General features: G+C 45.3%; 1 protein-coding gene across 7 annotated transcripts in view; it reads left to right on the top strand.

Annotated features, from left to right (window-relative positions):
* The window catches only part of add1 (adducin 1 (alpha)), a 42441-nt gene that overhangs the window by 6259 nt on the left and 12906 nt on the right, over nt 1-23276 (top strand). For all 7 annotated transcript variants that reach the window (XR_014553620.1, XM_083657462.1, XM_083657459.1 and 4 more), the window contains exons 2-12: nt 6016-6225; nt 8887-9049; nt 10848-10999; nt 12440-12520; nt 12785-12934; nt 13775-13918; nt 14077-14175; nt 14916-15086; nt 17900-18154; nt 22193-22288; nt 22787-22879. Coding sequence is in view for 6 of the 7 variants with exons in the window: in XM_083657462.1 (XP_083513588.1) it covers nt 6031-6225; nt 8887-9049; nt 10848-10999; nt 12440-12520; nt 12785-12934; nt 13775-13918; nt 14077-14175; nt 14916-15086; nt 17900-18154; nt 22193-22288; nt 22787-22879 (1599 nt within the window). In the remaining variant the exon portion in view is untranslated. The remainder of the gene's footprint in view (nt 1-6015; nt 6226-8886; nt 9050-10847; nt 11000-12439; nt 12521-12784; nt 12935-13774; nt 13919-14076; nt 14176-14915; nt 15087-17899; nt 18155-22192; nt 22289-22786; nt 22880-23276) is intronic.

The raw sequence follows: 23276 nt of genomic DNA, 5'->3' as shown, positions 1-23276 counted from the left end.
CCATTGTTGCTGAATAGTGATCACCATGAAGCGATTGTCTCCCAAAAAGTGATTCTTTCTCCACATTTCTTGTGACTAACGTTATGGGAAACGACAGTGTAGTCAGTAAACTAGTGCAAACGTTTTGAATGAGTTTTATCGGGCGTGCGCTGTGAGAAGCGTGCTTCTCATTCGGGAGAATATCTCCAGCCACCATTTTCGGGAAGAGCTGGAAACTTCCGGTTAAAACTTTCAAATAATGTTACTTAAACAAAAGTAAATAGCTTATTGATGCACGTTGGAGGAGAAAATGTATTTCAACGAAGGAAGCAGCTCCTTGTATCAAAATACTCGTTGTGATGTTAAATGGCATGAAACTGTGGCTGTAACGCATTACTCAAAATAAATAAGGTTACAATAAGCGTTTTATTTTTAAAGCAACAAAGCGGATGACGTAGTTGTACATTCTGACTGACTTGACGCCCGGCCGTGCAGTTGCTGCGGTTGCTGCCAGATCACATGACGATGCGTGTGTAGATCTTCTAGACCATTTTTAACAGGCGTGGGGAGTGGGCGAGTACCCGAACAGCAGAAACGTTACTCGAATACTGACGTTATGAACGAGTGCTCGAGTACCCGAGTACTCGCGCCCATCCCTATCTCCTACCTGTCTATCGAGCAGTGTGGGGAAAAAAAGGCATTGCTGCTGCGGGAAGCAATCCAGTCTATCCAAACTTTTGCCGATCTCATGACATGCAGCATGGTAGCCCATGTGTTTGTGTTCTCACTTGTACAGACAATAGAGTCGCGTTGTTTACACGCATGCTAACTACCGTGAGATTCATTTGTTTGGCGAGAACGGGCATGAAAATGAGGAAAAAGAGAGAGAGAGGTGAGGTGGGGGCGGAGCGCTTTTGGTCACTGCTGGAACCCCAAAAACGAAACGGGTTCGGAGTATGGCCGGGCATCAAGGTGATTATCCTGCCGATAATCTTAATAATATCCTGTAGTGCATGGTGCGCCACATTTACAAATCTTGTAGTGTGTGCATGTTTGAGATTCTAGGGAAGATAATCTGGGAAGATTCTCCTGTAGTGCGTGTCACAGCCAGATTTCAAAATCGGCTAGGATTGTCAGAATCCTGTAGTCTGAGCCAGCTTTAGAGGGCAACTGCAGGCAGCAGTAAGACTTCCGGTCAGAATTGTCCAATTAAAAACAATTACTGTATACACAAGTCAAGCACACAGAACAGAAGCCATTGAAAAATATTTATTTTGAAGTCCAATAATGGAGCTATCTTACTTCACGTTATGGAAATCAATGTATTTTCTACAGACACGCATACACATGATACAGTAAAAATACTTTGGGGGCAACTTTTGCTAATCTGACTCCGCCAGATGGGTGGTATTGAGTTCACAGATTCACAATCCACCCAAATGTGAAGCAACCTACATCCATCTGGCAGCGTCAGGTTCAACTTTTGCCCCAACTCCCTAAAAACTGGGGGCAATTAAAAAACTTGGGGGCACTTTAAAACATAGTAATTAGTGCATCAAGTTGCTAAAGCGTAGTGTGAACAACAGCACTGTTTGTGTGAGTGTGTTCTTCGTCATCGTTGTCTTCTGGCAGCCAGCTTGCAGGTGCTGAGTGTGTGTTAGAGATGGAAATTAAATGAATTGAATCAAAATAAATGATCAAAATATTGGGGGCAATTGTTGCCCCATGATCATGGTTTTTAGGGGCATTTTGAAATTTCTTGGGGACATTTTTGCCCTTGCCCCTGGCTAAATTCCTACACTGACTGACATGATACACCCACTGAGACAGCTTGTTGTGGTAGTGGTGGCACTCTGGAGCCCTGTCATGCTAACTGCCATGTATTTGCAGGTGTTAGCTTGTTGTGGTAGTGGTGGCACTCTGGAGGCCTGTCATGTATTTGCAGGTGTTAGCTTGTTGTGGTAGTGGTGGTGGCACTCTGGAGCCCTGTCATGCTAACTGTCATGTATTTGCAGGTGTTAGCTTGTTGTGGTAGTGGTGGCACTCTGGAGCCCTGTCATGCTAACTGTCATGTATTTGCACGTGTTAGCTTGTTGTGGTAGTGGTGGCACTCTGGAGGCCTGTCATGTATTTGCAGGTGTTAGCTTGTTGTGGTAGTGGTGGCATTCTGGAGCCCAGGCATGCTAACTGTCATGTATTTGCAGGTGTTAGCTTGTTGTGGTAGTGGTGGCACTCTGGAGCCCAGGCATGCTAACTGTCATGTATTTGCAGGTGTTAGCTTGTTGTGGTAGTGGTGGCACTCTGCAGCCATGGCATGCTAACTGTCATGCAGGTGTTACAGTAGCTTGTCGTGGTAGCTAGCGTGCTCTGCAGTGTTGGCCTTGGTCCGGTCAGATGGCAGCCAGGGCAGACAATGGAAAGGATCCTCTTACACTTAGGTCAGTTATTCCCCACAGTGCTCTAGTCTAATGCAGGCAGATGGGTGGATTGTAGCTAAGATAGGACAAGCAAAGTTCTGTCAGGGAAACAAGAAGTCAGTAAACCCCCACAGTTTATTGCATGAATTTTAGGCTATTATGATCTATACAATAATATCTGCAGTAATGGGCATCTCTAAAACAATCATGATATATATCCCATCTAAGCATAAGAACTATTCACCAACTTTAGGAATCATTGTGTATAGTAACATAGTGCCAACAATTGGCACATTTCAATGGCTTAAAAAGTATATATATTGTATATTTAATATAAGTCCTTGTCCATCACTCTAAATAATACACATAGCCTGTTCTACTGTTTTAACACTAGCAAAACATCTGGTGAAAGCACACACAAATGATGACTCAAGGCAGAGCTTTAAGCGTAAATCATAATTTATTTCAACAAAGAAACACCCAATGTTTCGACGAACCCTAAACCTTCACATTTAATGAATACAAATGTTCTTGTACGTACAAACAAACACACTGCATTTTTTGGAAGGGACAGTTTTCTTTTCTACGTGACTTTGAGAAATGGCCGGCCCTGTGGTCCAGCGGGGTTTATCTGGACAAAGCTATATATACATTAGATCAGACTCCACTAACTCTATCCAAAAATTGTTAATTGGGAGGACGGACAAATAACTAGTTTTCACTGGGGCCCGTTATCAGCGGACATGTTGATTGCTAGCCTTGCCACTGGCACTAAACACACCAACAACAACAACAACAACAACAGACAGCAAACACAGCAACAGCACAGCGGCCCGGGGGAATGAGAGGTGAGTGGCAGGCTGGCTTTGTGGTATCCACTTTCTGCTGTGGATCATCAGCCTCTTAGAAGCAGCATAGGCTGCACTCAGAAGGACTGCAGTGTCCTCACTGTTATCATGTCGTTTGACTGGAAGAAGGCCTTGATTTATTAGCCATGAGCAGATGATAGCTTTTTGATTTTTAATCGCAGATGATTTGGAAACATGATTATGGCTGGTAATGGCTTTGATGTCTGTTGAGCTGTTAGCTCAGAGCCTTTGGCTTCATGAAACTGACAGATTTTGCAGGGTGGAGAAACAATTGTGTTAATAACAGGCCGAGGTCAGGATGACCTTATTTCTCCCCAATTGTACTTGGCCAATTTCCCCCCCCTGCTGCTCCACCCTCTACCGATCTGGGGAGAGCCGTAGACTAGCACCACGCTTCCTCCGACACATGCGCAGTTGCCAGCTGCTTCTTTTCACCGGCAGGACGTAGCACGTGGGAGGATCTATTCCCACCATTTCCCTTCTGCGCCGAACAGGCGCCCCAACCGACCAGAGGAGGCGCTAGTTCAGCGACCAGGACACATACCCCAATTCAGCTTCCCACCCGCAGACACCAGCCAATCATGGCCGACCAAGCCGGAGGTAACTCGGGGGCGCGAACCTGCGACCCTCGTGTTGGTAGGCAGGGAATCTACCGCTACACTACCCGGACGCCCATAAAAACCTTGATTTAACCTAAAGTGACCTAAAGTGTGTGTGTGTGTGTGTGTGTGTGTGAAAACTATTGTTTCCATGTTGGCGAGAAGTTCAGAACACTAAAAAGTAGACAGAAACAGAGAGGTTCTGTTGGTCCTCAGTGTGGTACTGGATGCTTCGGGTCGGCTCTGCGGTTGTCATGGTACTTTTGGCTGAAGTCTCGTATTGATGTGGACTAATGATCTACATCGGTCTCTGCCAGAGCGCTCCCCATTACCCATGCATGCACGTACACACACACACACACACACACACACACACACACACACACACACTCACACTTCCCTATGCTCTTAGTGTCTCTGTGTCCTTCAGAGTCAGCTGTTAGTCGTCTGTGTTAGCTAATGGTCTGACCGACAGACAGACAGACAGACAGAGTATCCTCACATACACCCAAAGAACAACTTGGAAGGACATGGATCTTTTGGAGCTCTCTCTCTCTCTCTCTCTCTCTCTCTCTCTCTCTCTCTCTCTCTCTCTCTCTCTCTCTCTCTCTCTCTCTCTCTCTCTGGTTTGTCCAAAATCACACTTTAGTCCTGGATAATAATAATAACACTCCTTGTACACATCCAGTGTTTTCCCTGCTGGTTTACAGAGACCTGTCTAAAGTTCCAGTGTTGATGTGTTCGTTTTCTCTGCCTAGCCTTGACAGTTGAGTGGTGTTGTGATTCCAGGCTTTAGGTGAGCTACAGGAAACACATTGAGGAAATCAATGAAAATCCCTCTGGCGGCTTGTGAAGGGCGGTCACATGACAGGAAGCAGAGGAGAGGGGGCTCTGCTGCTGTGTGATTGGCTTTCAGGACTAATGACTGGCGATGCTCATTTCCTCCTTTACCTGGTGGCGGGTTCACAGTACGCATCTGTCAGCAATCTAGCCGACCTCATTGTGTTTCCTGTCTTATCCCTCATTTATCCTCATTGTGTTTCCTGTCTTATCCCTCATTTATCCTCATTGTGTTTCCTGTCTTATCCCTCATTTATCCTCATTGTGTTTCCTGTCTTATCCCTCATTTATCCTCATTGTGTTTCCTGTCTTATCCCTCATTCATCCTCATTGTGTTTCCTGTCTTATCCCTCATTCATCCTCATTGTGTTTCCTGTCTTATCCCTCATTCATCCTCATTGTGTTTCCTGTCTTATCCCTCATTCATCCTCATTGTGTTTCCTGTCTTATCCCTCATTCATCCTCATTGTGTTTCCTGTCTTATCCCTCATTTATCCTCATTGTGTTTCCTGTCTTATCCCTCATTCATCCTCATTGTGTTTCCTGTCTTATCCCTCATTTATCCTCATTGTGTTTCCTGTCTTATCCCTCATTCATCCTCATTGTGTTTCCTGTCTTATCCCTCATTTATCCTCATTGTGTTTCCTGTCTTATCCCTCATTCATCCTCATTGTGTTTCCTGTCTTATCCCTCATTCATCCTCATTGTGTTTCCTGTCTTATCCCTCATTCATCCTCATTGTGTTTCCTGTCTTATCCCTCATTTATCCTCATTGTGTTTCCTGTCTTATCCCTCATTCATCCTCATTGTGTTTCCTGTCTTATCCCTCATTTATCCTCATTGTGTTTCCTGTCTTATCCCTCATTTATCCTCATTGTGTTTCCTGTCTTATCCCTCATTTATCCTCATTGTGTTTCCTGTCTTATCCCTCATTTATCCTCATTGTGTTTCCTGTCTTATCCCTCATTTATCCTCATTGTGTTTCCTGTCTTATCCCTCATTTATCCTCATTGTGTTTCCTGTCTTATCCCTCATTTATCCTCATTGTGTTTCCTGTCTTATCCCTCATTTATCCCAGAATTATATGATCTTCCTCACAGGAAGTCAGGAACACTTTTTAAACACAGATCTGATGGATACAACTCCTAATACTGAAATGTAACCTTTTGCGAGCAAGTTTGAAACTCTTGGTAAAGGGTTAGGGCAGGGATACTGGGTATCACTGGGTTAGGCTTAATGTGTTTCTGCTTTCTGTTACTGTTATTATATACCGGTAACACATGAATCGGTCATCTCCTCCCTGCCCACTAGGAGGCGAGCCCCAGGATGAACGGCGAGCCAGGTGCCGGAGTGGTGACAGCACCGCCGCCCACCACGGCGCCCCACAAGGAGCGCTACTTTGACCGTGTGGACGAGAGCAGCCCGGAGTACCAGCGGGAGAGGAACATGGCCCCCGACCTGAGGCAGGACTTCAACATGATGGAGCAGAGGAAGAGGGTGTCCATGATCCTCCAGAGCCCGGTTAGTAGGAGAGAGAGAGACACACCAGTTCTGTTGCCATGGTGATATACTCAAGATTACCACATACTAGGGATGGGCATCGAATTTCGAATTTTCGAATAATCGTTGTTATTATCAAGGTCGGCTTTTATTATTGAAAGTCGAAAAAAAAAAAGAAAAAAAAAGTGAAATGTTGCATTGTCTCCCCTGATTCTAAGTATAGTCGAATCGCTTGGTTTGAGCAAGTAAAACAATTTTTATAAGCATTTTAAGCAAGGTTTCTGGAAAAATGAATGGCGGATGAAATCCCATGAAGAGGGAGAGGGGGTGACTTTGGCACCCCTTTGGCACTCAGACCTGAGCCTACTAAATATTTAATGAACCACTCATGATTGTCAAAACTGTTTTTTATTTTCGAAAATGTCAATGTAATAAAAATTAAAAATGTAAAAAAAAAAAAAAATTACATTTTAATTTTTTTTACATTTTTATTTTTATTTTCGAATTTCGATTAAAAGTCGACTTTGGCCAGCGAATTTCGAATAGTGTTTTTGCTAGAAATGCCCATCCCTACCACATACTAGGGATGCACGATATATCTGCAACCATATCGGTATCGGCCGATGTTAGTAATTTTTCTTAACATATCGGCATCAGTCCGATGTTGCAATGTTAATATCAGTTATCGGTATTAGCCAAAATTCTCACGTTGACGGGAAACAATGAGGTAAATGTATGATTTATGGGCTTTTCCCAATGTTTGGAAATAAAGAAATTGATTACTTTTTCAAATTCACAGTGTTGACATGTGTTTTTCAGTATGTACAAAATTTGATGACCATAGAAATGTGTTTTTATACAGATCATATCGACATCGGTAAATATCGGTTATCGGCCATAACAGCAATGTTAATATCGGTTATCGGTATCGGCCAAAATGGTCATATCGTGCATCCCTACCACAAACTAAAACACAGGGAAAAGGTCTGACAAATTAGCCTGGTAGGTGGGAAGTAGGAAGTACCTTAAATGCAAAATGTGAAAGTTTATTAACGCACAAATGAACTAAAGTGCATCAATGAGCAAAAGAAGAACAGAAAAAAGGCTGATCTACATGCAGCTATGCTAAGCGTTTCAAGCTCAAAGCTCTTCCTCAGGCAGTGTTCACTCAAGGTTGCAACGCTCCTTCCTTCATGAACCGTGGATCAAGCTGTGGACACCATAAAGCACAACACTACATTATTAATACTGCCATCATCAGCAGCACTGGATCAATCTAACTCACACCACACCGCCATGGCCAGCATCTCTCCATGTGAAGAACCTCCTCTAGTGTAAACGCAGCAGCATCACATGATGAAGCCAGCAGTCAATAGTCCATCTGTGAGCAGCTGAATGGTCAGGATACAGAGCAGCACTGTTTCAAGGCCTATTGTATGTACAGAGAGGCACTGATGATGAACTCGAGATGCACTGTGTGTTGGAGGACTCTGTGTCTCTATCAAAAATCACTTGAGTCCACAAAAACGGCTGAGAATGGTGGTTGTATATTATGTCCAGCTGATCTCGACTATGGTTTGTCTGTTCATGCCATATCTGCCATTATGCCATTTTGTTCAGTACTGTCTTGTCACATGACTTCAAACACAAATATTGGCCTAGTGTGATTTCCATAGAGAGCCGCAGGGATGACGTATTTTTGTAGTCGGAACGCGGAAGTCCCGGACTTCCTGGTTCTTCACTGTTTCTGTCTATGCGATTTTTGAATGGGTTTTTGCCACGATGCTTCAAATAAGGTCTCTGGGCAACGCAAGCTTAATCAAACTCGAAACCAGTGTTCAGCGGGATAATCTTCACACATGAGGACCACTTTCATGAGTTTTGAAGCGTAAATGCGAGCCCTAAAAGTAAAAAGCTCGTGCTAAGCTAATCCAGAACTACACACAGTGTCGCATAGGCTTCCACGTCACGTCACCACTCAACCTGGAGTGTTGTTGATGTGTGCGCTGCTGTGCACTGATTACCCCGGGCTGAACCAGGTGAGGGAAAGATCATTTCCGTGTTCGTCCTTTGAAGTGATGACGTTATTGACGTATAATATCCCCGTCGACTCAACAGTGTAGTCTCATTTAGCCGTTTGCTAGCTAGCCGCCCTTTAAACGGCACGTAAAAGCTTCAAAACTCATAAAAGTGGTCCTCATGTGTGAAGTTGAGTGAGTGCACCGCCCCTAAACACTGGTTCGCGTTTGATTAAGCTTGCGTTGCCCAGAGACCTTATTTGAAGCATCGCGCCAAAAACCCATTCAAAAACCCCATAGGCGAAAACAGTGAAGAACCAAGAGTGTTAGCATCGATGATTTCCGGACTCGTTCCTGCGGCTCTCTGTTATGTAAGATCATTTATAATTTCCCTGCTTCTTCTAAACCTCAAATTCCCAAAATCTGTGATTACTTTTGCCTTTTTGACCCCTGATTGCAGCAGGAAACCCCTGCCTGCCAAACAGTAGAGAGTTGAATTCGCCTGTACAAACCCTTCTCTGTGTCTCTGTCTGTTGTGTGTCTCTGTCTGTTGTGTGTCTCTGTCTGTTGTGTGTCTCTGTCCTCATCACCGTGTCTTTGTCACGTGTGTTTGTGTGTACGTGTGTTTTGTCTGTGTGTGTTTGTGTGCGTCTGTGACCGGCAGGCGTTCTGTGACGAGCTTGAGACGATGATCCAGGATCAGCTGAAGAAGGGGAAGACTCCCACCAGCCTGCTGGCCCTGCAGCAGATCGCTGACTTCATGACCACCAGCATCCCCTCCATGTACCCCGCCGCACCACAAGGGGGCATGGCCGCGCTCAACATGAGTGAGTAGAACATCCATCTTGGCAGGAAGCGCGTTTGTGGCTCAACCACAGTTGCTCAGACTAATAAGCGTCCTATGATGACCAACTACTGGCAGCTATGGGCGTGGTTTAGGTTCGACGACAGCGGGAAGCGATTTTTCGTTCACAACAATGGCAGCTTCTAAAGAGGCTAGCGTAGATGTAGACGTGTAGACATCTCTTATACGTGAAGTGGAGATGTAGAAGGAATCTCTTGCGTTTCAGCTCCTCCACAAAGGGAGGTCGGTGCTCACAGAAGAGGACAGAATAGGCCCTTTTCACGTGGACCATTTTGTGTCGAAAAGGCAGAATAAACACATGTCCGAGCAAAACACTAATGAGCGTTTCCAAATTCCAATCATGGACGTTTGAAACCCTCATTAATGTTTTGCACCTGTGTTTACCCTGCCTTTTCGACACAAAATGGCCCCCGTGAGAAGGGTCTATACTGGAAACAGTTGAATTGACTGGAGCACACAAAATCACTGGCAGAGCAAATTTAATGAGGTACAAACGCTAACGTTTCGACGCGAGCAGCGTCTTCTTCAGAGTCAAACCAAACTTTGTTGATGTGATTGGTGTTCGTCCGTGATAGACGGTGATAGACGGATGGTTCATTCAATCACCTGCCAAGTATTTTTGGAATGTGCCCGCCCTTTTTCCAAAGCTTTCCAAGGACGGCTTTCCCAGACGGTTCTGTGTAACAAACCATCAGGCGCATCAGGTTAAAGAATGTCAGGAAGCCTGTCGTTATTCAGTGATTTCATTATTTATACTGACAAAAACCTTCCACTCAGGCCTTTTGCTTTGTGTGATTAACTCTGTATCTTCTCATCTGTTTGTCCTTTCCTTGCTCAAATGGGAAAGGACAGGCTTTTGTCATTTGTTCTGTATAGGTCCAGTGTTTCCCCTATCATTCTACAGGCCTGGCGGGTGCGCCAGGCCAACGACGGCCCCGCCAGGCCATAAAAAAAATGCATTTCACGCCCCCCCCCCCCCCCCCTTCCCTGCTCTCCCCAAAATTTCAATAAACCTTTATGGCATATTATTACAATACAACAATACTGGTGTTGACAGTAATAGAAGGTGCCAAATCATTCAAAACAATAAGCATTTTGCTTTTAGGAGCATTGTGCCAGCGTGCGGCGCTGCTCCAAAACGTGTCAACGTGTGTCGTTGCCTGGGAAACGCACATCCCATAATACAACTGTTCGCATCGCATCCCATAATAGTATGATGATACTTGGGATGCCATTGCGAACATAGATGCGAACAGGTTAGCTAAAAGTTTAGCGTCGCCAGCGAGGAGCCCCCACCATTGCGGTCGGGGTACGTTTCGAAATCCCTCCAGGCCTGAACATTTTTCTAGGGGAAACACTGAGATCACTGCATTTCTGCTTCAAACAAACACTGAATCTCTCCCTCTCTCTCTCTCTCTCTCTCTCTCTCTCTGTCTCCCTCTCTGCTCCTCTCTCTCTCTCTCTGCTCCTCTCTCTCTCTCTCTCTCTCTCTGTCTCTCTCTCTGCTCCTCTCTCTCTCTCTCTCTCTGCTCCTCTCTCTCTCTCTCTCTCTCTCTGTCTCTCTCTCTGCTCCTCTCTCTCTCTCTCTCTGCTCCTCTCTCTCTCTCTCTCTCTCTCTGTCTCTCTCTCTGCTCCTCTCTCTCTCTCTCTCTCTGCTCCTCTCTCTCTCTCTTTTCTTCTCTCTCTCTCTCTCTCTCTCTTCTCTCTCTCTGCCTCTCTCTCTCTCTCTCTCTCTCTCTCTGCCTCTCTCTCTCTCTCAGGTTTGGGCATGGTAACTCCAGTGAACGATCTGCGCGGCTCCGACTCCATCTCCTACGACAAGGGCGAGAAGCTGCAGCGCTGCAAGCTGGCCGCCTTCTACCGGCTCACCGACTTGTTTGGCTGGTCACAGCTCATCTACAACCACCTCACAGTAAGACTTGTTTGGCTGGTCACAGCTCATCTACAACCACCTCACAGTAAGACTTGTTTGGCTGGTCACAGCTCATCTACAACCACCTCACAGTAAGACTTGTTTGGCTGGTCACAGCTCATCTACAACCACCTCACAGTAAGACTTGTTTGGCTGGTCACAGCTCATCTACAACCACCTCACAGTAAGACTTGTTTGGCTGGTCACAGCTCATCTACAACCACCTCACAGTAAGACTTGTTTGGCTGGTCACAGCTCATCTACAACCACCTCACAGTAAGACTTGTTTGGCTGGTCACAGCTCATCTACAACCACCTCACAGTAAGACTTGTTTGACTGGTCACAGCTCATCTACAACCACCTCACAGTAAGACTTGTTTGGCTGGTCACAGCTCATCTACAACCACCTCACAGTAAGACTTGTTTGGCTGGTCACAGCTCATCTACAACCACCTCACAGTAAGACTTGTTTGGCTGGTCACAGCTCATCTACAACCACCTCACAGTAAGACTTGTTTGGCTGGTCACAGCTCATCTACAACCACCTCACAGTAAGACTTGTTTGGCTGGTCACAGCTCATCTACAACCACCTCACAGTAAGACTTGTTTGGCTGGTCACAGCTCATCTACAACCACCTCACAGTAAGACTTGTTTGGCTGGTCACAGCTCATCTACAACCACCTCACAGTAAGACTTGTTTGTGCTGGTCACAGCTCATCTACAACCACCTCACAGTAAGACTTGTTTGGCTGGTCGCAGCTCATCTACAACCACCTCACAGTAAGACTTGTTTGGCTGGTCACAGCTCATCTACAACCACCTCACAGTAAGACTTGTTTGGCTGGTCACAGCTCATCTACAACCACCTCACAGTAAGACTTGTTTGGCTGGTCACAGCTCATCTACAACCACCTCACAGTAAGATGGACGCCAACGTGTAGAAACACCACACACGTCACGTGACCTGGGGCAATGTGGCATTTTAGCCCATTTTGTGAAGCCAAATGCTTTGGTGTTCGTATGAAGTATATCATTACAACACAAATGGCTGCAGTGGTGTGTGGGTGGATGATCTGTTGAAGAGGTTGCTGCAGCAACATTCAGTTCACAATGCATTTTGTTCCTTCTTCCTTCTGGTTTAGCATTATTATAATGCTATATATAGCATATATATATTATATTATATTATTGTAAGAAACAAGTCAACCAAAACCTAGGTAGGGATATGTATGTTTTATGACAAGATGCCTGATGCATCACTCATGCAGCTGTAGTAAATGCATTTGTGCCTGCTGACAACCGCCATAAAACAATTGATCAGTTTCACTCAATTTAAGATAATTAGTAAATTATATTTGTATAATCTAATAACTGTCTGGTCCAATTTCTAAGTTATATTTGTATAACCTAATGTGACTCTCTCTGGTCTCTCTCTAGGTCCGGGTGAACTCAGACCAGGAGCGCTTTCTGATTGTCCCCTTTGGGCTCCTGTACAGTGAAGTCACTGCCTCCAGTCTGGTGAGAATCTGTGGCCTGCTCTATGGCAGCTACATGTCTTCTTTGTCCATTTTGCATTCTTTTGTATCAATGAATGATGTCAGCGTCTGTTAAAGTCTAAGTCAGTTCAGTTCACTACTCTCTCTGGTCATAAAAGACAGAAGAAGAAATGGTACCAAACAATGCACACAAAACAAGACTGCCTGACTGCATAAAACTGTATACGTCTGCTTAAATATATGCTTGTGGTGGTGAGTAACCCTGGGTTGCCCCTCCCCCCTCCAGGTGAAGATAAACATTCAAGGTGAGATAGTGGACCGGGGCAGCACCAACCTGGGGGTGAACCAGGCCGGCTTCAACCTCCACTCTGCCATCTACGCTGCCCGGCCCGACATCAAGTGCATCGTACACGTACACACGCCGGCCGGGGCTGCGGTAAGAGATATGACCACCAGGGGGGTCATATTTAGTCATTAGGAATTTTTTTTAGGGCACAAGGCCACATGCCAGGGCACACAGGAAATTGCTCTATTGACATCGTGAAGAGTGATTTTTCTGAAATGTGGGTTAAAATGAGCTAATTAGACATACTTTGCATAGGGCAGCTAGGCTACATTAAACTGAGACCACTGATGTTTTTAAAGCAACTGACAGTAGCAGGCTGCTAGCAGGGCACAGCCAAGGTGGCCTTAGGGATCTCAGGGCATCACGGCCAGAGGGATGGGCAACAGAGGCCATGGCCTCCATGTAAATGCCACCCTGATGACCACACAGACATTTACACTTTTTACACAGAACGTGCTTTTATACAGCAAGCCGGCTTTCCGCAAGTAAAAAGAGGCGTGGCTTTCTCTCGTTGCCATGGAGATGTTAACAGCGAAATAGTATTGTTAACATTGTGGATGGTTTTCGAGGAGAGACTGACACGACAGAGGGAATATCCTCACCTGTTAGCCCACGACTCATCATTGCTGTATTGAATGATATATTCTTTGGTTAACTTATTTCTGATGGTAGAACTTGAATCTCAGAGCTGATTTCCCCTCAGTCCTCCTGTCATTTCTATGAATGAGCTGAGCTTCTCGTCTCGCCGGTTCACCCTTCTACACAGACGTTGATTCGGAGCTGATACTACCTCCGCTGGCGGGACAAAAATGACATGTCATTCCGTCGCGAGGTGTAATGACGCCACAATGGCGGCTTGAACAGACAGTATAAAAGGGCAGGTTGACACAGACAGTCTTGCGTTGTGTGTTGAACTTTGTTTGCTTTCAGGTGTCAGCCATGAAATGCGGCCTGTTGCCCATCTCACCTGAGGCCCTGTCCTTGGGGGAGGTGGCCTACCATGACTACCATGGCATCCTGGTGGACGAGGAGGAAACCCCTATCATCCAGAGGAGCCTGGGGCCTAACAGCAAGGTAACGGCAAAGAGAGAGAGAGTGTGTGCGTGTGAATGAAATGAAATGAGAAAAATAATACCGAAAGACGAGAAGAAAGAAAGATGAGAAAATATATCTTAAAAAAAACTCTCTTGTCCAACAACGTGTGTGCATTTTTCTTTTATCCCGTCCTGCAGGTGCTCATCCTGCGGAACCATGGCTTGGTGTCTGTAGGAGAGACGGTGGAGGAGGCTTTCTTCTACATCCACAACCTGGTCACTGCCTGTGAGATCCAGGTAGGATGCAGGACACACACACGCACACACACACACACACACACGCACGCACGCGCGCGCGCGCGCACACACACACACCACACACACCACACACACACACACACACACACACACAGCTCCTTGAATGAGTGAGTTATGTAAGTTAGTTTCATCAGGGGATAGGGTGAGGCGATGTCTTGCCATAGACGCTGGGTTAGCTGGCTCAGCCTGGCTGGGGGCGTGGTCAGGGTGGGGTAAATCCCCTGTTCTATCCATTCAGCAAAGTTAGATTTAGCTGATAGCCCAGCCCAGGCAGACACGATCGGGGATTTAACCACCGCACTAAACACACATCTGAACAGACGTCTTGTGTTCTGCTCTAGAACCCCCAAACCTGTAGTTCAGAGCCGCAGCACCGTCTTTTGGTGAGTCAGCCCATGAGATATATGGGCGGTTTTACCCCACTCGCGCGCCAGCTGTATAACATTTTGTGGGCGTTCCCACACATGCTGACTGTCTCTATGATGTTGTAGGCTACCATGCACAGTTGCTTAAATTAGGATATTTGGCACCATATGTTTGTCTGCCTTTGTCATAACAATTGTCTTTGTCCCTTGTCTCTCCATTTCTTTATGTATGCTTGTCTTGTGTGTGTCCTCATGTCCACGTCTTTTTGGGTTGTTTGTCTGTCTCTGTATTCTGGGTGTATCCGTCTTGTGTCTGTCTATACCCCCCCCCCCCTTCCCTGAATGTCTCCCCAGGTGCGAACGCTGGCCAGTGCTGGAGGCCCAGATAATCTGGTGATGCTGGACCCGGCCAAGTACAAGATGCGCCCGCGGGTGCCTGAGCCGGCCGGAGACGGGTCCTCACACCCCAAGTGGCAGATCGGGGAGCAGGAGTTTGAGGCCCTCATGAGAATGCTGGACAACCTGGTAGGAAGATGGAGGCTGGTGCCCCTTTTATTGCCTTCCTAAACAGAAAATGAATCAAACTGAAACAGCGAAGTCTGTGAAGAAGAAATGAGCTCCACATTATGCAATATAGTGATGTCACGGTACCAATAATTCAGTAGTCGGTACCGGTACTATTGAATTTCCACGGTACTCGGTACCAATTTCGGTACCACGGTAAAAAAAACAGACTGATATTTCTTCAACATATTCTCCTTTTATTAAAGTATGCAACCATTTCCAATGAACAAATGGCATGTAGCCTTCAACTTTAAAACAAAACAATGTGCTTCTGCTTACTTCTTACATTCAACTCTGTATGGCAGTGAGTGCAGACAGTGCAACACCAGTGGCATGTAGCCCTCAAGTATTGTTTATTGAAAAAAAAAAAAAAATAATCGATACCCTCGGTACCATGCAAAAACAGGTACCGAAAACAATGTAGTACCGAAGTACCGAAAACCGTGACAACACTAATGCAATAACATAAGTGGTTGGAGCGGGAATTCAGAACATTGGATTTTGTCATTGAAAACACACCAAGGAAAACTTCTTAGGATAATTCGCTGGTGATAGTTGGAGCACGGTTAATTTATGACCAAAATAATGCAAAAGCTCCTTCATTTAACTGGACTTGTGTTGCTGAGGGTGACTGACTTTTGCCTTCCTCAGAGCAATCAAACAGAGAGGCAAAGTGGAACGCCTACTTCCTGCTTCAGCACTGTACCAGAGATTTTCATCCCCCATTTATTTTCCCATAGACATTTCATAAAATGCTTATAAAATAGTTGTACTTCGTCGAACCAAACGGTTCAGCTAACGCTATAAATCGGGAGAGACCATAGAACATTTCACTCTGACCAAAACTAAAAAAAAATATATATTATATATTTTCTTTAAACCCCCATTTTTTTTTTACGTTTTGGCCCCAGTGAAATGTTATGCGATCTCTCCTGTTTCTAAATATATCTGTACCGTTTGGTTTGAACCAGTAAAACTATTTCTATACGCATTTTACGAAATGTGTATGGGAAAATAAATTGCGGATGAAAATCTCTGGTACAGTGCTGAAGCAGGAAGTAGGCGGTCACTTTGCCTCTCTATTAAGTTTTCTTTTGTCTTTTGTTGAAGAACCCTCCTCCCACATCGTGTTTGAGCATAATTGCTATATAACCGCTTTTTGAGTTATATTTCTATTCATAGCTTTCAAGGGGCGTTACGTGCTGCCGGGAACGCCCACCAGACGGTCAAAAAAAAAACTTGTTCATTCCGCTGGCCGCCTCGACTAGTTTCTCACGCTGTGTTTGTTCAGCCAAAATGCCGGATACCTGTTGTGCTATCGGTTGCACTAACCGACGAGGAGACACGCCTGGCTTGTGCTTTTACAGAATCCCGTCGGAGAAAGAAAACTCAGACAGGAGGAGGTTGTGGATTTGTGCGATTAGACGTGGTTCAGTCGCTGGGGAGGGCAAATGGCTTTATTTCTACCATCAAAGTACACACGTTTTTGCGGCCAACATTTCATCAAAGGTAAGCTCAAGTAACGTTAACTCATTGAGTGCCAATGACGACTTTAGTCGTCAATTCATTTAGTGACGTAGAGTGCCATTGACGACTAAAGTCGTCAATTGCGTTTTTTGACGGGGGGATGTCGATCTAAGCCTCTTACATCGCGTCTTACAATATGGGAGCTATTGAATGTGTCTAACCTATTTTACAGAACCCTTAGGTGGCGACAGTGCTCTCCAGATTACAGAAATGTCAGGAATACAGCCTGAAAAAGCAGTGATCAAAGAGAAAGCGCTCATGCTGCAGCCCAGAGCCATGTAGATTGCTCTGGCTGCTGCTTGACGGTGCCTGCCAACAGCAATCAATCCGCGCACACAACTGAGCCCCTCTGCCTCTGTCTGTCTCTCTGCATATAGTTTCTCCACACGATTACCCACCAGAAAGGCAGCACCCCACGCCGAAGGGCCAAACCTTTACCTGCAGTCCCGTTTGGCATTTCCTTGTCGCGCTGTGAGCTGTCGCAGCGCTGTCGCGCTGTGAGCCGCTGTGAGCCGCTGTGAGCCGCACCGCCCGCAAAAACGGAGGCTCCGAAAATAGACTGGGTGCGTGTGGGGAGGAGTTTGCAGCTGAGTGGGGGAGAGGGGGGTGGGGCACGCAGGCTCCACAGAACTACACCAGGTCACTACATCAGAAAATATTAGCTAGAGTCAGTGAATGTGCTTGAAATGCTGCATTTCACAAAAGGCTGAATATCTCAGCTCCTAGATAGAAATGCATGTTTTTGCTGTTTTTGACCTATCTTCTCCGGCTGATAACTAAAGAACGGAAAATGGTATCAATAAACTTTTTTTTGCTGATGATACAATAGAGTCTCCTTGTTCTTTTTGCGTGTTCGGTGTTTACATAGTAATATCACACAATATTCTGTGGGCCTCGAGAAATCACTGAAAACGCTCTGAAACTCTGGTCCGTTCTCCAAAAGTGGCTGGCACTCAATGAGTTAACGGGGTATTTTAATCATTATTGTAACGTTACTTGAGCTTACCTTTGATGAAATGTTGGCCGTAAAGACGGCTGAACAAACACAGCGTGAGAAACTAGTCGACTCGGCTGCAGCGGAATGAACAAGTGTTTTTTTTTGACCGCCAGGTGGGCGTTCCCGGCAGCACGTAACGCCCCTTGAAAGCTATGAATAGGCCTAAAGTGTTGATAAGTACTTCCTGTATTGATAAGTACTTCCTGTGTTGCCAACTAAGCCATAATGGTTTGTCTTCCCGCCTCCCCAGGGCTACAGGACGGGCTACCCCTACCGCTGCCCGGCGCTACGAGACAAAGCCAAAAAGTACAGTGACGTGGAGATCGCTCCCTCCGCCCACGGCGGCTACTCGTACGGCGAGGACAGTGACTCAGGTGCTCGCTCCCCGCTCAAACACAGCTTCCAGCGTGGCCAGCGTGACAAGACCCGCTGGCTCAGCACCAGCGCCGAGCCCGCAGAGGACGGCGGGCCCGACGGCGGCACCAGCCCCAAGTCCAAGCCTAAGGTGTGGACGAACATAACACACGATCACGTCAAACCCTTGCTGCAGTCTCTCTCGTCCGGTGTCTGCGTGCCAAGCTGTATAGCCAACTGCTTGGTCTGTGCCTATATCTTATTGTACTTCATACTATAGACTTTGACAGCTTTACTTTGGTTTTTGGAGACGGGTAGGTGGTCGGCGTCCTGAGGTTCCGGGCTCAATCACGGGGAAATCTAGAGAGGGGCGGGGCCACCCATACATTTTCTCCTCTCTGTCGTGTCTTTTATCAACTCTACCTTCAAATATTCTGTGTATAGTATAGAGCAGAAATTGTGTGCATATACAGATCCTTTCCAAAAAATTTGAATATCATGGAAAAGTTAGTTTTTTCCACAATTCCTTTCAGAAAGTGACACTTTCATAGATTATAGATTCATTACACACAAAGTGAAATATTTCTAGCCTTTATTTGTTTCATTTTTCATAATTTTGGCCTACAGCTCCAGAAAAAAACCCCAAAACAGTATTTCAATAAAAAAAAATCAGCAGTTACTTCTCAGTTATGACTGACTCCAGCCTCAGTCCACTCCCTCTGAATCTCCGCCAAATCTTTTAATCTTCTTTGCTTGACAATCCGCTGAAGCCCACGGTCATCCATGGTATTTCCATGACATTCTAATTTTTTGGAAAAGATCTGTATGTTGTCTAATCCCCTTTGCTCAAGCCAGTATAACTGCTTAAACTGCTCGCACGGCTCAAGACACATCTCTGTGTATATTCCTCATTTCCACTAATTTTAGGCTCTGATTTCAGTCAAATGTGATTTAATTGAGATTGTCTATTAACCCACCTGTCGAAAGCGGTTTCTTCTGCTCTGTGTTTGGTTACTTTGTAGCATAGCTGATTATTCGTTGCTACTCTTCGCTCCTATTTCCCCGCCCCCTGTGTTCTCGTGAAGCTTCAGGATGCCAGGCCAGCTGCCCCACCGCATGCCCCCCGTTGTTGCATGAGTAGTAGTCAAATGCATTGTTGGTGGTGGTGTTTTCCCCCCCCAGAGGAGCGAGGCAGCGCCCCCATGTGGCAGGGGCACACTGTCGCCGTTGCTAACCCACGCTACTGCGTTTCCAGACTCACCGCCACCCAAACACACCCTCTTGTTGTATGTCTGTCTTCTAATGCATCTTGGAAGTTTGTTGCTTATAAAGGAACTGATTCACTGGAATGATGCTGTACGTACACCAAAGTACGGCAAGCATAGAGGCTTTAAAGCAAAATGTCACAAGTGTATCGGCTTTGTGAGCTTTTTAACAAAGCATAATTTTATTAGACATCTCATGTATAAGAGTAAGGTGGCATGTTTCTATATAATATAATATATTTAGTATGAGTCATCCCTATAGACATTGGATGAGAATATGCTTTAAATTATACAAGAGGCAAAACACTTTTGGTATGAAATGACCTCCCCAGAAGAGTCATGCAGCCTGCTTTTGTGACTTTATTTCTCCCAAACACCCGCAACTGCTCTGAGTGGTTGCGTTTCAGTTGCCTCTCTTTTCTTTTCCTCTGGTTTGATTCTGAAAATGGTTTTGAACCCCTCGAGGTGTACGCCTGCATAAGTGGATTTGTCTCAGTCCAAAAAAAAGGAAAAGAAAAAGACATGAAATTTGACCTGACTTTTGAATCAATTATCTCCTGTTGGGAAAGTAGGAAATGTTGTGTTGTGAGACTCTTTCTCAGTGAGTATATCGTGTCTACATGTTCATCCCATAACTCAACCAACCCAACCCAGCAACCTCCATCCAGAACACCCTCCCCATGCAGCCCTTTGGTTTGGCGCTAAACAGCCCAGCTCAGGAATATAGAGGAATGACCCAATGAGCTTATGCTTTCCACAGCAAACTACATGCTTAGTTCACAATTATTTAAAAAAAGAAAACATTTTTGCATGAAAGCTGAAGATTTGATTTCAATATTCACCCGCTGCTCATTCAGTTTTGTGTAAGAAAATCGCTCTAAATATATATATTTTTTTTCTTCAATCATGCTGAGCATTACCAGGCTTTCAAAACCGTTCCGTTACTGAACAAGCGCAAATACCTTGAACTGAAGCCCACGGCGCAGTGGTGCGGCCATTCAGCCTTATGGCACTTAAGGCAATCAAAACATTGTCTAAAGTAAACACAGCTACTCGTCTTCAACATGGTAAATGGTCCTAACCCACCCACATCCCCCCAGCCACTCCCCCTACCGACCTCTCGAACCGCCGACTCTGTACGGCCTTCCTATCCGTAGCTATGGCTCCTTTTCTCTAGCCATGCCCATTTCCTGACCACATAGCCCTACCCCTCGATCACCAACTCTCTACAACCTTCCTATCCCTAGCAATGGCCCCTGGCACCCCTTTCCTGACCACGCCCCTCCCACCACCAACATCCCCCTAGCCACCCCTCCAATCCTGACTCTCTATCTCTAGCTGCAGTCCCTAGTATTCCCTAGCCCTGCCCCCTTCACTAAACGTCCATGACTGAATGAGTGAGTGACTGAATGAGAGAATGTCCTGACTTTGACATCTTCTGCCCCCGTCCTGCCCTGCTGCCAGCGCCATGGGAAAAATAGGTAGTGGCCCAGGGTGTTTTGCTGGATCAGTGGTCTAAGATGCATACCATGTAACTATCAGGGTTCAAGCCCAGCCGGCATCCTGAGATGCCTGTCATTCCCCTCTCTCTCCACTGTACTATCCAAAAAAAGCAGAAATGCCAGGGGAACCCCCCCCCCCCACCACCACCACCACTCAAAAAAGGAGAAGAAAAATGCCCCTAGTGAGCTGAAATACCTATTTTCTGGGATACTTTTTATTTTTTTATTTTTCTTATAAAGAAAGATGTCAACGGGGGGGTTTGGTGATCTGTTGGAAAAATACTTGTCGTCGTTCGGTGCGTTACTTTGGGGGTTATTTCTGTCCCCGCGTGGGCGAGTGTCTCCGGGTGTCGTTCTCTCTCTCTCTCTGCTGCTGTTGTGTACTCGCCTGGGAAATGACTTTGGTGATGCCAGCTCACCCCTCACTGCCTCTCTCGCTTCGTAAGCCAGCCTCATCGTCTCACCCGCCCCCACCCACCCCTCACTCCCCCCTGCCTCCCCTTCCTCTCATCTTTAGGTGTCTCATTCTGTCATGTCTTTCAGTTGATCTTCAGTGTGCTCCTCAGTTACTTTTTGGTTCTGTTTTTGGATTCTAATAGTATATCAATGATGATGAAAATGGCTGTCAGTGGTTCAACAAAAAGATTGTTAGACAGCGTTCATAGTCTTGGCATACTACTGTACATGGCAGTATGGAATCACACTAGGGATGCGCCGATATGACAAATTTGGCCCGATACCAATATGGCCGATAACCGTTATTTACCGATGTCGATATGCTCCGTATAAAAACAAGTTTCTTTCATAATCAAATTTCGTACATATTGAAAAACGCATGTAAACACTGTGAATTTGAAAAAGTAGTCTTTCTTTATTTCCAAAACATTTGGAAAAGCCCACAAATCATAGATTTAGGCTACCGCATTGTTTCCTCAGTCTCAATATGAACATTTTCGCTGATACCCATAACCGATATTACTGTTATTTTGCTCATCGGACTGATACTGATATATTAAAAAATAACTAACATCGGCCGATACCGATATGATTAGCAATATATCGTGCATCCCTAAATCATACAATGATGCAATCTAATATCACCATTCTGTTAAGTGAATCAAAGTCTGAGATGTAGGTAGTGCTGTAGAACATCTCCCTGCTAAACGGAATTTCTTTACAATCTGTAATCGATATGAAACTCACCCATATATTTTCAAAGGTGCATCATCATTGGTTCACTACCTTCAGGTCCTGTTTTTACAGTCATCCAACTTTGTCCATTTCAGTTTGACACGCATGATTCTTCTTGTATTGTAAAGCCTGCGTAGTAGTTTTTCTTATCTATATTTGTGCTTGGTTTTTTCATGTTATTTGCTCCATCTAGTTTGAGCTGGTTTTTAACACTCCCTGTGGTGTTTGCAGTGGACGAAGGAGGAGGGGCTTCGCCAGGCTGCCGTAGCCAATCAGTTCATCCCGATGAACACCAACCCGAAAGACGTCCTGGAAATGAGGAATAAGGTAGCATAGCTTTCTGACTTCATTTTTGGTTTCAAATGCTTTATAGTCCATTATTACTATTATACTACTATATTACTATATACTATACTACTATTACTATTTTTCATCTCTCCTGCCTTTTGTTGTAAAAGCATCTTTTTAGGTCAGGGGTTCCCAAACTTTTCAGACCAAATGCCCCTATGTACCAAACCAAATTCCCCAGCGACCACTTCTACTGCGGATTCCAATAATTGTTTTCCCATAAAATAAATGCTGATTTAACCATGCAATAGCATCAGAAAGGCTAAATAACAACATAATGCTACTGGTTCAGAACGGACACACACACAGCTGCCAATATTAGGCTGTGAAAAAGAGGACCCCCTTTAAAAATGTTTTTTCCCTTGCCAAAATGTTTCCCCATTTTGCATTTTTGTCTCAAAAACTTTTCGTGTGTGTGTGCGTGTGTGTGTGTGTGCGTGTGTGTGTGTGTGTGCGTGTGTGTGTGTGTGTGTGTAGATCCGGGACCAGAACCTGCAGGACATAAAGACAGCAGGGCCGCAGTCTCAGGTTCTGTGTGCCGGCAGCGTAGTGGAGCGCTCCTACACCCAGGTCAGTCCCAACACCCACCACATGTCAGCCTAGCTGCTGCACTGTAGCAGCTACAGCTAGCCTCACCTGGACACCAATATGTATCACATACTGCTGAAATACTTCAGGTGTTTTTATGTTTTGTTTGTGTGCAGTTTGGTCACTTTTGGATCTTACTGGTTCTAATATTCGGTCCAACAAAGTGAAAGCACCTTTGAAGTGTTTCACAATATATTCTGTCCAGGTCTGGAGTCTCTCCTCAAAACAATTGCAGCAATATGCCAATATTATGAGTGAGATTGTCCTTGACACTGATCTCTAATCAGTAGGGGTGTCACAATATATCGTCCCACGAAATTTCGCGATAGTAAAACGTCACGATATGTATCGTTGAGATGAAATCTCATATCACAAATTT

This window comes from Poromitra crassiceps, assembly GCF_964638095.1.
Source record: "Poromitra crassiceps genome assembly, chromosome: 21".
Taxonomy (NCBI): Eukaryota; Metazoa; Chordata; class Actinopteri; order Beryciformes; family Melamphaidae; genus Poromitra; species Poromitra crassiceps.
Note: the sequence above shows the minus strand (reverse complement) of the source record. Positions and strands in the feature narration are given on the sequence as shown.